At 36.8% G+C, this 16,020-nt stretch overlaps 1 protein-coding gene across 13 annotated transcripts in view; it reads left to right on the forward strand.

Annotated features, from left to right (window-relative positions):
- Positions 1–16,020, forward strand: part of Msp300 (Muscle-specific protein 300 kDa) — a 477,430-nt gene that overhangs the window by 413,466 nt on the left and 47,944 nt on the right. For all 13 annotated transcript variants that reach the window (XM_072530648.1, XM_072530657.1, XM_072530658.1 and 10 more), the window contains one exon: positions 752–10,276. In XM_072530648.1, coding sequence (XP_072386749.1) covers positions 752–10,276 — 9,525 coding nt within the window. The remainder of the gene's footprint in view (positions 1–751; positions 10,277–16,020) is intronic.

Raw genomic sequence — 16,020 nt, forward strand, 5'->3', positions numbered from 1 at the left:
AACAGTATTGTAAACAATAATCTTCCTAAATATGTACCGGTAAAGTCTGAGTGTGAGACACTGAAAGAAGTCAAGTTCTTCAAAGCGTGTTTTATCACGAGAAATATTATAAGTTTAATGCAAACTCTTACAAAGAACACATCTATGTAACGATGTCTTTCCTAACGTTTCTCATAACGGATTTATTGTTAAAACAAGATATATGTGTTTAGATGGCTTACCAGCCTTTAACCTTTTTATAGTGTATAGACTACTATATATCATTTTTCCTAGTTCTCGGGTGATTCTTGCAACCGTTTCTTCTCTAGATTCAGTTGAATGCCAGTGCCAGTAGTAAACATTGATCAACAATTCCTCTAACTTCTCCAATACAAGTGATAATCAAACGACGACCTTTACCAGTGTACAAACCTTCAGTAAACGCCTGACGACCATTTGTAACCTATTTATCTTTCTTAACTTTTCATGCAAATTATTTCTTCTTTCTCTATAAGCACACATATTCTATCATGCTTCCCCCAAACCAAGTCTAATTTGTGCAAAATTTTCCATAATTTGCCTCTTGCTATGTTTCGTAATTCGTTACCATTAGTGCCTGCTAAAAGTTAGTCCAAAAATAAATAGATTTCTCTTCTGATTGTTTGTTTTACCATATCGTCTATTAACTGAGGTTTTCTTCCTGTTGACGTTTCTAATACTTTTCCAACGGTGTATAGCCGACTGAAACATTAATAGTTTTTTTTTGTTTTAGAATGCACAAGAAACCCAACAGAAGAAAAAACAGGAAGTCACCAAGTACCAGGAACTATTGATAGAGATCCAAACTTGGCTAGAAATTACAAGGACCAAAATCGAGACCTATTTAATTAAACCCCAAAACGAAACCCAAGCTGAAGATCATATAAACAACCTCGAGGCTTTACAAATAGAAATTTTGCAAAGAGAACAAAAGCTCGAGGAACTCAAAATCGAATGTGAGAAATTCAAAAGCTACCCAGATCTACAGCCTCTGGTAAAAACTTTACTGGAACAACTTGAAACTGTTATTACCATCTTTGAGGAACAAAAAATAATAATAATCACTAGACTCGAAACAACAAGGACTATTTTAACACAAATAAAAGAAAGTAGACTTAAACTTGAAACACCCGATGTTTCTCTTGAGAACACATTAGATTCGACGTCTATGCCAATAGAAGAAGCTCCTGTTACTGTTGAAACAAAACACGTGATTCAGGAAACAGTTAAAGAAATTGTTCCTAAGCCAGTAACTTCTATTGAAACACAAACAGGTCGAAGTTTATCTTCTCCTGTAGAAGAACCATTGACTAAAGATTTTACTGTAACATACAACCAGCCTGTTGATGTTCAAATACAAACCATGTCTCAGCCTGAAAGTGAAGTTGAGCATGCTCAAACAAAGGAGACCATAACCATTTCCAAGAAGACTTCTGGAGATCAAGAAACCATCCAGATTGCTACAAAGCCTGTTACAGATCCTCAGCCGATTATTGAAGAACCTGATGATCTTCTGGTAGAAGCCGATTACAGAAGGAGACCTCAATCTGAAACTAGAACCACTGAATTGAACATAACAAATGTCCAACCGAATCAACCGTTTGAAACTGTATTTGTTGAACCAGATGAAACCACGACAGAGGTCATTGTTGATGCTGATGGTACCAAGAGGATAATAGTAAAGAAATTGCATAGAACCGTTGTCAGACATCAACAATCTTCCCAACATCAACAATTCTCCACGCTTAGTACTCTAACAGAGGGAGGAGTACCTGTGACACAATCTTTCTCTCAAATTACATTGACTGGACAACAGAGTGCTACTTCAGTTGCTAAAGGCGATGGAAGCAAAGCCACAGTTAGCAGCCAAAAGTATGGTGGACGAGTTGTATCCGGAGCTCCAGGAGGAGACATCAACATCCAGGAATATGAAACTGAACCAGAAACTCACTTTTCAGCAACAGGCCCGACTTTTAAACCAGAAGAAGTGGAAGTACAAGGTGTTAAGCTACATGAAGGAGATATTACTTTTGTAGATGGTCAGAATAACCAGTTAATTCCAGCTGGTTCCTCACAAGTTGTGCTTGAAGGGAATGAAATCCATACTTCCAGTTCAAGCGTCAGAGCAGTTGTACAACAAGTAACTAGAAGAATTATTAGAAAAACACGTAGAATCATACGACGAACAGTTATTATAGACGGAAAAGAGCATGTTCAAGAAGAAGTCATCGAAGAACCTGAAGAAATTGAGGTAACTGAAGAGGGTATACCTAGAGTAAGCATCAACGTAGTAAGAACTGAAAACGGTCACGTTGTGCAACAACAACAGTTTGGTGAACAACCGATAGTAGAAGAACCAGATGTTGTTGTAACTAAAAAGGTAACTACAGTGACTTTAGATGCTCAAGGAAGACCAATAGATACTTTACCTGAAGATGTTACTGTCGTCACACAACCAATGGAACAAGAAATTACTATAACTGAATTAAAGCAAACACAGACAGATGAAAAAGAACCTACTGCACCTACTGTACTAACAGACACAGAAGTCGAAGACCAAATTCGTATTTCATCTACTGACGCAACATCAAAACCAAAGACTGAAGTTCATTCAACTGAAAAAGTTTCTGAAATCACTGCAGAACAACCAGACGAATCGGTTCTTCTTAAAGGGACCGAAGAGAGGTATGTGATAACTCAAAGCACTGCACCACAGCCTGATAATGCACAAGTCACTGAATTTGTAAAAACAACTGCAATAAAACCAGTTCCTTTGGTATCCGATTTCTTAGATAATGAAAGGCTTGCTCATAGTGAAATTAAAAGTAGTGAAATTGATATCGCACCTAGTGTCGACGCAGCACGCATTGATGAAGTCAAAAAGACTCCAGATGACGAGTCTATTAAACAACAAGCAGTTAAATATGATATTTCACTTACTACAGGCGAACTCCATCCTACTGAACAAAAAGAGTCTCCGTCTACTGAATCTATTGAAGCTGATCTGCCTCCTTCACATTCAGTAGGTTATTTTACAGGGGCAATAGTAGAAGAACTGAACAACATTGTTAGAACAGTGGAAGCAGCTGTACCTCCACCAAAAGACGTAACCAAAATTGAAGTAAAATCTCCAGATGACAAGAAGGACCAACGTAAAAGTGTAAGTGAACAGACCGTTACAGTCACCGACATTAGACCTTCATCTGTAATTGTTAAAGAAGAAACAATTACGGACGATACTGACAATGCTGTTGTTGTTTCTCCCATAGAAGTCGAAATACCTACACAGGTTATAAAGATAACCGACGATGTCATTGATAAAACTCCACCAATTGAAGTTGAACCAGATACTGATTTACATTCACCGAGTGCCCCTCCATTGGAGGAATTATCAGATAGTGGTTCCACTGAACGTCATCTTTCGCAACAGTTCATTCTCACAGAACAACAGCACCATGTTCCCGTTGTTCAAGAAGTAAAGAAGTCTCCAAAGGCCAAAAAGAAAAGAGAATTTGGAAAAACTAAAAAGGTATCTGGTACCCCTAGAACACAGAGTCCTATTACACCAGCAGATGATGTATTTGAACAAGAAACTGAGAAAATATCTCCAGGTATTACCTCCGATGAGATTGTAGAGGTTGCTCAAACAGTTCCTAAAGAAGCTATTCAAGGAACAACACCACCGTTTGGTATTATAAAGATACAAGAAACAGAATCGGTAACATCTGTGACTAGAGAAGTTGGAGGAAATGTAGAAGTAGCTTTATCTCTCGAAGAAACGAAACCAGAGATAACTATTGTTCGTCAACAAACACAGATAGTTCAGGAGAAGACTCGACCCACCAGTACCAGTTTAGACTTTATCGAAAATGAAAAGCAATTTAGTGAAGTAAAGATTTCACATGAAAAACCTGAATCTCAAATAGAACCACTTCAACCTTTAGAAGTAGAAACAGTTTCTATTAAACCGGATGATTTAATTGTTAAGACTGAAGAAAAGAACATAAAAAAATCTACTCCGGTACCAGCTCAAGAAAGTAAAGTGATAATAACGGAATCTATTCCTGCTCCAGTGCAAGAAAGCAAAGTGGTAGTACCAGAATCTATTTCTCCACCAGTAAAAGAAAGCCAAGTGGTAGAACCAGAATCTATTTCTCCACCAGTAAAAGAAAGCAATGTGGTAGCACCAGAATCTATGTCTCCACCAGTACAAGAAAGCAAAGTGGTAGTACCAGAACCTATTCCTACGCAAGTACAAGAAAGCAAAATAAAAGAACCAAACCAAGAAGTTGATATAGTTCTATCTCTTGAAGAAAAATATGAAGACTCCTCAATGGCTACCCCCAAGGTTTCCATCGCTATGAAGATTGAAGAAACATCAGATCTGACTAAACCTTCTGAAATCTTACACAAAGATATTCACGTTCAGTTACCAAAACTGGCAACAGAAATAACTGAGATTAGTGAGGTATCTTCAGTTGTACCAAAATTGGAAGTTGAGCAAACAAAACCATCTACTCCAAGCGATATCGACCACGGAGGCAGAAAGAGTAAAAAGAAAAAGAAACACAAAGACAGTAAGACGCCAACGCCAGAAGAAAAAGAAGAACCAAAAGAAGTTAAACCTGTAAAAGAATCTCCAGTGGAAGCGACGCTAGAACCAGAATCTACTGAAGTAGAAGAAAAGTCTGGATCTGTGCAGATCGAAACTCCAATCGAAGAAAAGCCAGAATCGGTGATTCAAGAAATTGAGGACGAAAAAGTTGAGTCTGTCGTTACATCTATAGCAGAATCGGTAGATATATCAATTCCTGAAGAATCTGTAAGATCAGAAGAAACTCCAAAGCCAATGCAAGATATATTTGCCTCTGTTAGCGAATCTGATGATAGTCTTAAAGGAAAAGAAACAGGATATGAAGCAGATAAAACCCTAGAGGAGAGCCTTGCTGAAGAAGAACAAGATAAAAAGAAGCGTAGAAAGAAAAAGAAAAAGCAAAAGGTCAAAGTTAAGGAATCCGAAGAATCAAACGTTCCAGCATCTGTATATGAGTCATCTGCGGATAACTCGGTACCATTTAGCGATGATGAACCTCTTAAAGTTGAAAAAACGGAAGTTGAACAGCCAAAGAAAACGAAAAAGCGCAAGAAAAACAAGAGAAAGCCAGAAGAAGATAGTGAACCGGAGTTAGAGTCAGAAGAACCTGCTATATGTGAAGCCGGAGACGAAATTATTTCGCAGGATGATTCCTACCATACAATTTCAACTCCTTCAGAACCTGGTACCGTGAAAGTTGTAGAAGAAAATATAGTTATCCGATCCGAAAGCAAATCACCTGAAGAAATAACAACAAAAATTGTAACTACTGTTCCTGTTATAGAAGCTGTCATTACCCAAGAAACTGTAGCTCAGACGTCTCCAGTTAATATAACCAACGAATTTTTGGAAATTGAACGAGCTGTTCAAGAAGCTCCAGTCCAAAAGATACCTGAAGTACCAAAAGAACAAGTATCGGTTCAAACATCACCAGAAACTCCAAAAGAAATTGCAGAAGCATTCATCCAAACAAGCGACGAAGAAAAAGAGATTGTCACTGTAAAGCCAGAAGTTAAAGAAGGTTTTACTCAGGTTGAGATTGAAACTACCGAAACTCTTACACAAACAACGCCAAAGAGCGAATCTCCACAAGAAAAAGTGACAATGGAAATTACAGAAATTTCTACACAGACAGTTACACCTGAGAAAGTAGAAATCATCGAGGAAGCCATACAGACCATTTCGCCAGAAACGACTGAATTGGTCCGAAGTGATTCTGCTATGCAGACCCGTGTAGAAAGTCGGGAAGAATCAGCTCAAACTAGATCTCCTGAGCAAATTCAAACCACCGAAATAGCATCGCAAGTGAAACCAGAAATTATGGAATTTGGACTACAGACGTCTCCTGAACCTTCTGCTCCGCCAATCGAACAACCAGTTAGTACCTATTCACCTATGCAGAAAGTAGAAACTACAGAGATTGTTACGCAAACTAGTCCAGTAATCATTCAAGAAGTAGGTGACATAATGACACCAAGTCCAACACCAACACCCACTTCATCTGAGATGTATGAGATTCACGTAAAGGCTTCTGTGCTGGTACCATCATCAGATAATTCTGTAAGCGAGATAGTCGAAAGCAAAATTCTTACTATCGAACCTACAAAGGTAGAACAAGAAATACAAAAACAAGAAACTCCAATAGAGCCAGTTCCAATAAAATCCAGTTCAGAATCAGAAGAAGAGTACGACGTTCAAGTTACTTTTGATGGAGTTCCTGTAGATAAAAACGCTGTCGTAACAACATTCTTAGACAACGAAAAAGAAGAAGATTGGACCTCAAGAAGGCATAAAAAACGCAATAAAAAGTCGAAACAAAAATCTCAACCAAGCGACATCGGTATCGAGAAAGATCTGTTTTCTGAATTCAAGAGGCAGACTACAGTGGAGGATACTTTATCTCCGCTTTCTTATGCCGCCATTACTAGAAGATCGAGAACACCTTCTCCAACAAGACATAAAGAACATGAAGTTCCACAAACATCTGAGCAAAAAGCGGAACAAGAACCAACACCACAGAAAAAGACCACAGCAACAACTACTCAAGTAGTTTCTAAAGTATTTACAGACATCGACGAGGATAAAGTAAAAACTATTTCCAACAAAGGTAAGAAACCTACTCCTGCTGAGTTGGATCAACACGAGACAACAGTTGATATTACTCTCACAGTTTCTCAAGAACCAGAATCGGTTCCTGGTATTGAAATAACGACAAAAGATACCTATACTGTAAAGTCAGATGATAAGATTCCACAAGTTGCGTCTTTTACCGTTGACTCGATGCTTACTGAAGCTGAAATCAAAGAAAAAGATGTTCCTCTTTCACCAGAACCAGAGGAGGTGGTAGTAAAATACGATGTTAGTGTTAAACCATCAAGTATTACTTCAACTGTTGATTTTATAGAATCAGAAAAAGACAGTGCTTTCAATGATGAAAATGCAGTACTGATCAATGATAAACCAATATCATTACCTCAGACACAACCTACTGAACCAGAAGCAAGCATTATCAAAGCTGATGAAGGTATACCTTCTCAATTTCCTAAAGAATCTACTCCTGATACTGCTGCTAAATTAGATAAACCTGAAAGTAAACCGTTGCCTCAAATGCAGGAAACTGAAACCAAGCCCAGTACCACTGAACTTACGACAGACAAACTTGAAGTTACTATTAAGGAGGGACAACAAAAGAAACCTCTGCCACGACCAGAAGTATCCCATTTATCAAAACCAACTATTAAAGAAGTTAAACCTGATGCAACAGTTTTAAACAAAGAATTAGAGAAAGTACCAACTTATCAAACGGAATTAAATATAACAGAGGTGGATGAAAGTAAATCTATTGAACAATCGCCTGAAGATTCCACTGTTACTGCTCCTGAAAGCACAGACAAGCAAAAGAAGAAGCCTCAGGTTGCCAAACCAAAAGGCAAAACAAAACACGTTACGTCTGTGACCATAGAAGAAGTTCAATCTCCAAGAATCATCGCAGATACACCTCTAACACCAGCGTCCGACTCTGGACCTCTTTCACCACCAGAGTATTCTGTATCGACCTGGCAAAGACCTGCAGATGCTTCTACTGCTTTGATTCAAGCAGAAGTCCAACGTTCTGCAGTTCCGATTAAGGAAGTTAATATTAGATGGAACCAAACACAAGCTCTAGAGAGATTCAAAAACTTGCAGAATGCAAAGAAAACGACACACCTCAGCGATGTATTGTATTTAGCTACTCTAAACGAGGTTATCACAGACGAAACGATCCAGCAAAGGAACGACAACATTCAACAAAATCTAGTGTTACTGCAACAAGCTGTGGAAAGAAGAGATGTGGTTATCATACAGCAAACAGTGATAACTACAGTCGAAACAATCACTACTTGGTTAGAAACAATCGAATACAGAATATATGTTAACAGACAACAAACTCTAGAAGGTCCATCAGCGGCGAGAGTTCAAGAATTTAATGAACTCAAGCAAGAAATTGCCAATATCGAAACCAAAGTAGAGCAACTTCAGTCGGTGATCAAACAGACAGACGATATTTACAATGAAGATGAACGACAGAGAATAAAGAGCTATGTAGATTCCCTTCAACAACAAGTCAAAGTAATTGAAGAAGTTACAGAAGAAAACGAACAAATTGCTGCTGAAGACTTGAAGAGGTGGAACGAATTTTTGGATGAGGTAACTACAACTAACAAACAAGTCAGAGAATTGAGAAGGCAATTGAGTGAATTGAAAGATTCCGATGCGTCCCCTCAAACCAAACTCAGCGAACTTGAGAAAATAGAAAACAACAACAGATCCCAAATTGTTAAAATTGTTCATCTGATAGCCACTGCCAAAGGTTTGATGAGAGATTTCCCCACTAAAGAAATTCCGCGGGAGGTTTACCTAAACAACGAAATAGCCAAACAGATTGAGCAACAAGTCGTCGTAGAAAGAGAAAAAGCTTACCAATTCCTCTCTTTGGCCGATGAATACGAACAAACTTTAAAAGAATTCAGCCAAATTATTTTAATAGCCGAAGCATTGATTGAAAGCCCAATATCTGTTCGTAATTTGGAACATTTAGAAGATGAAATGCAGAATCACCGCAAATTCTTCGTTAACTTAAGTCATTGTAGAGCAATTCTGGAATCGCTCGAAGAAAACCTGGATTCTGAAACCAGAGCAATACATTCACAACTCCATCAAAATCTGTACGAACGAGCCAGTGTTATATTAGACAAATCAACTGGACGATTCCAAGTAATGTCATTAGCTGCTTCTAGATGGACAGTTTTAGAACAGAGTACCAGAGACGAACTGAGATGGCTACAAGTAGCTCAACAACGTGTTCCGGATCTAAATAGCGTTACATCTTCAGATTATGAAAGATACATCGATCTTCATAACTCTTTAGCTGCTGATATAGACTACCATCACGCCAAACTTACCCATCTAAATTGTGTCGCTCAAAAATTACAAGAACTGGTTTCTTGTTCCGAACTAGAACAAGCTTACGTCGAATCCCTTGAAATTATCCAGAAGTTACAGGAGGACGTTCAAATAAACCTAGAGCGCCTACAAGCTTTTAAAGATAGTTGGAAGATGTACAACCTGCTTAGCGACAAAGTTGAATATTGGTTGAAAGAAGCTGGAATAGAACTTAGTCAAATCGAAGTACCTTTTGGTCCAAGAGGTCATCTAAGACGCTTTTGGGAACTGAAAGCTCAACATGAAGTGCATAATTCAGCACGAATAAACGCTGGAACTGCGCTTGATAAATCTCTTCAAATTGTTCCTATTAGTGACGAAATGTATCAGAGAGCAAATAACTCAGAACTAAACGCTCAATGGCAAAGAGTATCTAAAAAAATAAATGAGCTAGAAGCTTCTATTTTGGATAACATTTCAGCGCCAGATGTTCCAGTAAATGAGAAGCTTCTCTTCTTGGAACAAGAACTACAAGACCTCAAAACTGACGTCGACAATCTAAAAGGTATTATAAAAACAGAAGAAGAATTAAGCTTGTACGTTGAAAGACTCCAAATAATGGCAACCAGAACAGAAACTATTCAAAATGAATTGAGTAGACTCGGATTATTATCAGCTGCTGAGTCCGAGAAGGTCGGTACTCTTCTAGCCTTGTCCAAGAGGTTAGAGGTAACCATCGCAGAAGAACTAGAAGGAGGAACTTTAATTAAAGAGCAATTACAAGCCATTCAAAAGAGCATTGAACGAGTTCGAAGGAAACATGGAGAAATGAGTAAGAGACTAGACCTATGTGAAAGCTCAGAAAAACTAGGCAGCGACTCCATCGAGAAGTCAGTCTCCGAGTGCTACGAAGTAGGGGAAGAACTAGTAACCTTATGGCAAGACTTAATGGCCATCAGACAACTACTTCACGGTCTTCCAACCAGACTGAAAGTATCAGTGTCTCCACTCACCGTCGAAAGAGACATATCTAAATTGCAGGACGACCACACAGCTTTGGAGAAACGGTGCGGCGATATTCTGGCTCTTCTGAGAAGCAGGTTGGCGTTGTGGAAGAGATTCGAGCGGCAGTTGGAGTTAGTGCAGCAGAGTGTACAAGAGGCGGACTTCATGGTCGAGCTTCTTACCGTACAAGGAACTGTGGATTACGAACGACTGAGGAAAGCAACAGAAAGATTAGAGGTGAGTTTTTGTTTTGCTCGTATTTTATTTTAATTTGTCTTAAGGCCATCAACAGTATTTATTAGATGCCAAAAATTAAAATGTTAACGTTTATGTAAAATATAATTCCTTATTTTCGTAGTATTGACAAATTGGTTATGATTTTATGTTATAATTTTTGTAGCAAAATTACTTTTTCTTCATTTATTGCCTTTTTTCACGATTACTTTGCATATTCGTGGTTTAATAAAATGTATAAAGTATTCTTTGTTGGCAATCATATTGGAAATAAGAATAATTTAGTTTGTCTTAAACTCAGAATAGATCATCGGATGTCTTGTGAGACCTCTTTTGGAGGTTTTGCAGCTATAATTTTTTCTTCTTCAGTTTGGACCTTTTCTTTTGACAATATTGTCCTGTAATGAGTTGTTGAAGGTTATACATCACTTAATGTGTCATCACATAACCAGAATATTCTAATTTTCGAATCTTTATCCTTTTGACTACTTCAAGTCTTCTTCATTCGATGTAGTTTGTTTTTGTTGGCATATGAAATACATAATTCATTTTGTTGATGTTTTAGTTGTACATATGCTCTATTCACTGGTTATACGTGTTTCTTTGGTAAATATCATGGATATTAGCACACTGGTGCCAGAATAGAGTTTTGGTACAATGAACTTTCATTCATCATTTCCCACCTGCTGTAAGATACTAATCTTAAGAACAGAGTTGACAGATTAAAAATAACTAATGACAAATGACGTTCTATAATGCAAGTTTAACACCTGACAAACACAGAATGAAAATAAAAGGAGCAACATCTGACAAATGACAGCATATTCGACATCTTAAAGTGGGGCGTTGCTTTTTGATGTGACAGATGTATGCAGCAAGTGCTTCAGAAAATCCCTTGTAGTAATTTTCTATCATTGATAGTAACTGCTTCTTATTTCTGTGTGTTTTATGTTTCACGTTTTATTATTTAACGCTGTTATCTCTCTTCTTCCTTCATTTTTTCCCAAATATTTTATATTTTTATTCTATTCTATGGCTTCCACTTGTTAGTACAATATTTGCGTATTAATCATTTGTCCAGATTTTGTTTCTTTAATTTTTTCGTTTGTTTTGTGTTTTCCCTCTATATAAAGTGATCCTCTTGGTATCAGTCGCTCACTCTGAGTCAGACTCTGCTTTGTTTGCAAGTTTTGGTCCATACAGAAAGACTTGAGTCAGGAATGAGAGACTTTAGATCAATTGTTGATAAAGCATTGAAGGGTCACAATACCAAACAGCCAAATAAGAGATCGAATATTGAATCGCTAGTAAGAGACTATCCACAATAGAAAGATATCCAAGACCAACAGGCGCCATACAACCAGGAAGACCTTTAAAATATGACGAAGTAGCTGGCAGTCAACTTCATAAACACCTCAAGCCTAATATAAAAAGAAGAAGAGTAATGACAACTATTTGCACTTGATACTGCTCACTGCTCTTTCAATAAACCCATTTGACTGTGGATATCTAGGTGAACTAGTTTTGGGAGTAATTTCGTTTTTCTTGAAAAATTTTTGAACTGGGGAATTGGGGACCACCGTTCGAAAAGATAACATCTGGCTTACCATGTCTTGTAAAATAGCTTTAAGATTATGGATAACATTTTCATTAGTGGTGTAAACTGGAGTAACCTTGATTGAGTTTGCAGTAACAAATACTGTTTGCTCTCAAAATAAAAAAAATCAACAGAAACTGTTTCCCATGGTCTCTTTGCAGTTTCTTTGGGTATTAACATTTCTTTCTTATCGGAATTTTGATAGTTAAACAAGCTGGGCAACTCTATCAGATCTGTTATTTCTTTATTAATAAATGACCAAATAGTCTCTTGCTGTTAAAATTTAGTTTTTTTGTTAGTGTTAAATTGGTTTCTCGAAGTAACCTGTCTTTTGATTTCTTGTCCCTAATTGCTATCACTATTTGATCTTTAATTAGCCTATCTTTTAATGTACCAAAATCACAACCTAACACCAACTAGTCTTTTTAAATCTTCTCTAAAGTATCAAAACTCTCACCTGGTTCCTGCTCTCTTTTATTAAATTTATGTGACTCTACTGATACATTACTCTGTAGAACAAATTCTTTCTCAAATCTTTTAGTCAACAAATTATAACTCTTATTTTCTACTTCTGTTAAATTCAAGCTCAATTCAAAGTGGTTAAAGACGCAATAAAGAAAAACTCTGCTACTTTTTCCCATCCGCTACAAAATAGTTTACGAACTCTACACAACTTATTTCGTAGGATTCTCCGATAGATCCAGATTGCAAAGGCTTCTAGTTTTTTGAAAAGTGTATCCGTCAAGGTCCAGCTTTCGACACCATATATAAGAATAGAACAGTAAAGAATGTGTCATTATTTTTCTGTAATTACTTATTTTTAAGCCTGTGTTAGACTGGTGTTTTTTTCCACTGGTGTTTTCTAATTTCTTTATTGTTTCTCTTGTACTCATCGACGCGACGTTCTCTGGCTCATCAGTCTTAATATTTTCGTCGAATATTTTGATGTGTTGTCTTTTCCTAGTTTTTTTATCTATTTCCGGTGGTCTTCAAAATTGTTTTTGTTCTTTAATTTGCAAATTAATGCTTTTTTCCTTCAACTGTTTTGTAATAATTTTATTATGGTTTTCAATGCACATATTTCATATTTTGTTAAATAATATTCGTAGTCTGAGAAGATATCAGCTCCGGTGATTGTTTTAATTTAATTGATTGACTTTTGATATCGTTAAGTAATTAGTATAAAGTCAATCTGATTTCTTACCATTTTATTTTAAGTGTTAGTACTTTTGAGTAAATGCTAAAGTACTATAAGTATATTATAGATATAGAATATAGATAGATATTTAAAGAGACAAGTTTATTCTTAAATCATTATTAACAAATTAATAATGATCTAACTGATGTTATAAATAGTTTTTAAAACATTTTATCAGTATAGGAGGAAATTTGACTTCCTTTTGAGGTAATTTTAACAGAAATTCCAATACCAACAATGTTAAGAATTTACAACATTACCTATTATTAAATAATATTAAGAAAATAAATATATTCGACCAAATTGTGCTTCACAGATTCGGTCAAAGGCTTCTGATCGCATTTACACAGGTGATATATTAGGTTTATTGTATCAAAGTGACCCACCAATAAAAATACGAACAATCAGAAATATTGGATTGAAATAAAGCTTAAAAATAAGTCTGACCCCTAGTTTTGTGCGGTTCGTCCGTTCGGGGCATTAGTGCAGCCAGAACTGCAGCAAATATAAATACTCGTGACGAATTCGGACTTTACGAACGTGACGAACATTAAAAGTGCTGTCGACAAAAAGTATGTAATGTGGAAATGTTTGCTTTTTGGTTCACAGAAAACTAAACAAGGCACTTCTTAAAGTGCCTTCTCCATTACTGAAGGTTGGCTATAACAACAGCAAATTGCTCTCTATCTTGAGCTGTTCTTAGTATCGAAGAAGGCACACTTACTCTTAAATTAAAAAAGCTAAAGCAATTTTGAGTATAGAGTCCTCCTTAGTGATTGAACTGTTATTTTTGGAAGGTTTAAAAGCAAAGGAAATTTATGAACGAGTGTTGAAAGTGGCTCTTAGCCTTCAATTAGTACAGTAGAGAGATCGATTGCTGAATTTAAACGTGGTCGTACAAGCCTTGAAGACATGAAGGACGTCCAAAAACGGCAACCATTGCTGTATTGCAAAGTCGTCGAGTGACTGAAGTAGAAGCCGTAGGCATCTCATTGGGCAGTGTAAGTAATATTTTGACTAAATTATTGGGTCTAAGAAAGCTGTGTTTACAATGGGCGCCGTGTTCGCTAACACTGGAACGAAACGACGTTCGAATGCGACTTAATGAGCAACATTTAGAGCGTTTTCGAAAAGATAAAGTTGATTTTGTGCATCGAGTCATCACTATGTATGAGGCTTGGGTATATCACCATAATTCTGAATCAAAACAAGAGGCTAAAGACTGGTATGAACCTGGTTGTTCGACTTTGAAACGAGTTCCTGTCCAGAAATTGAATAAGAATGTGTTAGCATCAGTTTTTTAGTACGTGAAAGTAATTTTGTTTGTGGATTACTTGCAAACCGGTAAAACAAAACATTCTGAATATTTTGTAACCTTTTAGACCAGCTGAAGGAAAAAAAATTGTGAAAAAAAACCTGGTTTGTAGAAGAAAAATATCTTTTTCGCCAGGCCAATGCACTGGTCATAGAGCATTTTAACAATGGCTAAAATCCATGAATTTAAGTTGTTGTAGCATCCACCGTATTGACCAGATTTAGCGACTTCCATCTACTTCATAACCTTCAAAAATTGATGCCCGAAAAGCGTCTCAGCTGTTGTGAGGTCATAACAGCTGTTTAAGCGTATTTTGCAGCCCTTCCAGATTGTTACTTCAGGGACGGAATTCTTAAGTCTTGATTTCTCTGTCTATCAAGTCTTGTAATACGTTTCATTCAGGTTTCACATCCATATATCAGAGTAGATGCGGCGATTTTCGTATAGTTTTTGCATTTTGAAGTCATATGTTATGATTTCACCATTTGTTTATCTTTTACTCAGTCAAAGGTCTCCTTCAGGTCAATAAATCAAATTTTCCGTATAATATATCTATTAACATTCATAATGTCATGTGATATTATTAATGTAGATACGATTTAGTGTCCGTTTGGCAGTCCTTATGTTTATTTTTTTTTCTACTTGTTAGTCTCCCCGCCTTCCCACTTTATTCAACGACCAGTCATACACTCTTATACGATAAGTCTTTTGGCTGCTACATACCTGAGGTCACTTTGGTTATCCATCCTCTAACCCCTAATTATTTCTTGAGCTACCATCTTTCCAACAACACCTCATGCGCAGTAGAAAAGGAGCAAAAAAAATCGGTTGCCTGTAAAGTCGGTTTTACGGGCGAAGATTTTACGTGACAACGTCTTTTTCTCGGTAGAATATTTATTGATATGAATATTATTAAATTGCACAATAGGAACAAGGAATTGAATGAAAATAAGAATTGCACAAATTTTAACTATAGAAATATATTTTGTTTACTAAAACATTGTACATGTAAACTTAAACTTAACTAATTTCTATTTGAGTGATTTTGTTGAGGATAGGACGATGATAGGAGAAATATGAAATGAAAGGAAGTGTTTCTGCTGTAATGTGTCTTGAACGCCAAGAACGCTCGAGAAAGACAGAGACACAAGCACGGAAGCACGCACCGATTCAACGCGCCTAATTCTCTAGTGCTGCGCGCGCAGCGGACCGATCATGTTTGAGTGGGAGAGAGACGCAAGGCATTCGCCGGTCCGGCGGGCCTCTCTCTCGTTCGGTGACTCACTGTAACAGACGTGAGCGGGCGTTACACTTTTTCATGAATGACTCCGAGCCACAACCTAATTTAAGACGTTGTCACGTCAAAATGATCACAATGAACCTTAGAGTTCCTTATGGAGATAAGATTCCTTAAATGCTGGATGTATTTTGTAAATGGATCGCTGTTAGATCATTTTTAGAATTTTGAATTATCAAATCGTGTTTTTCTCCTCTATAGGCTTCTATAATATTGTTTAATCTATTATTAATAATTTTGGAGTATATTTTATAGGCTGCATTCAAGGCATATTTCTATTTTCTCTATCGTTATGGTCGTTTTGCCTTGTTCATTCACGCTTTAATTTGTTTTATCATTT

Source organism: Diabrotica undecimpunctata, chromosome 4 (genome assembly GCF_040954645.1).
Source record: "Diabrotica undecimpunctata isolate CICGRU chromosome 4, icDiaUnde3, whole genome shotgun sequence".
NCBI lineage: Eukaryota > Metazoa > Arthropoda > Insecta > Coleoptera > Chrysomelidae > Diabrotica > Diabrotica undecimpunctata.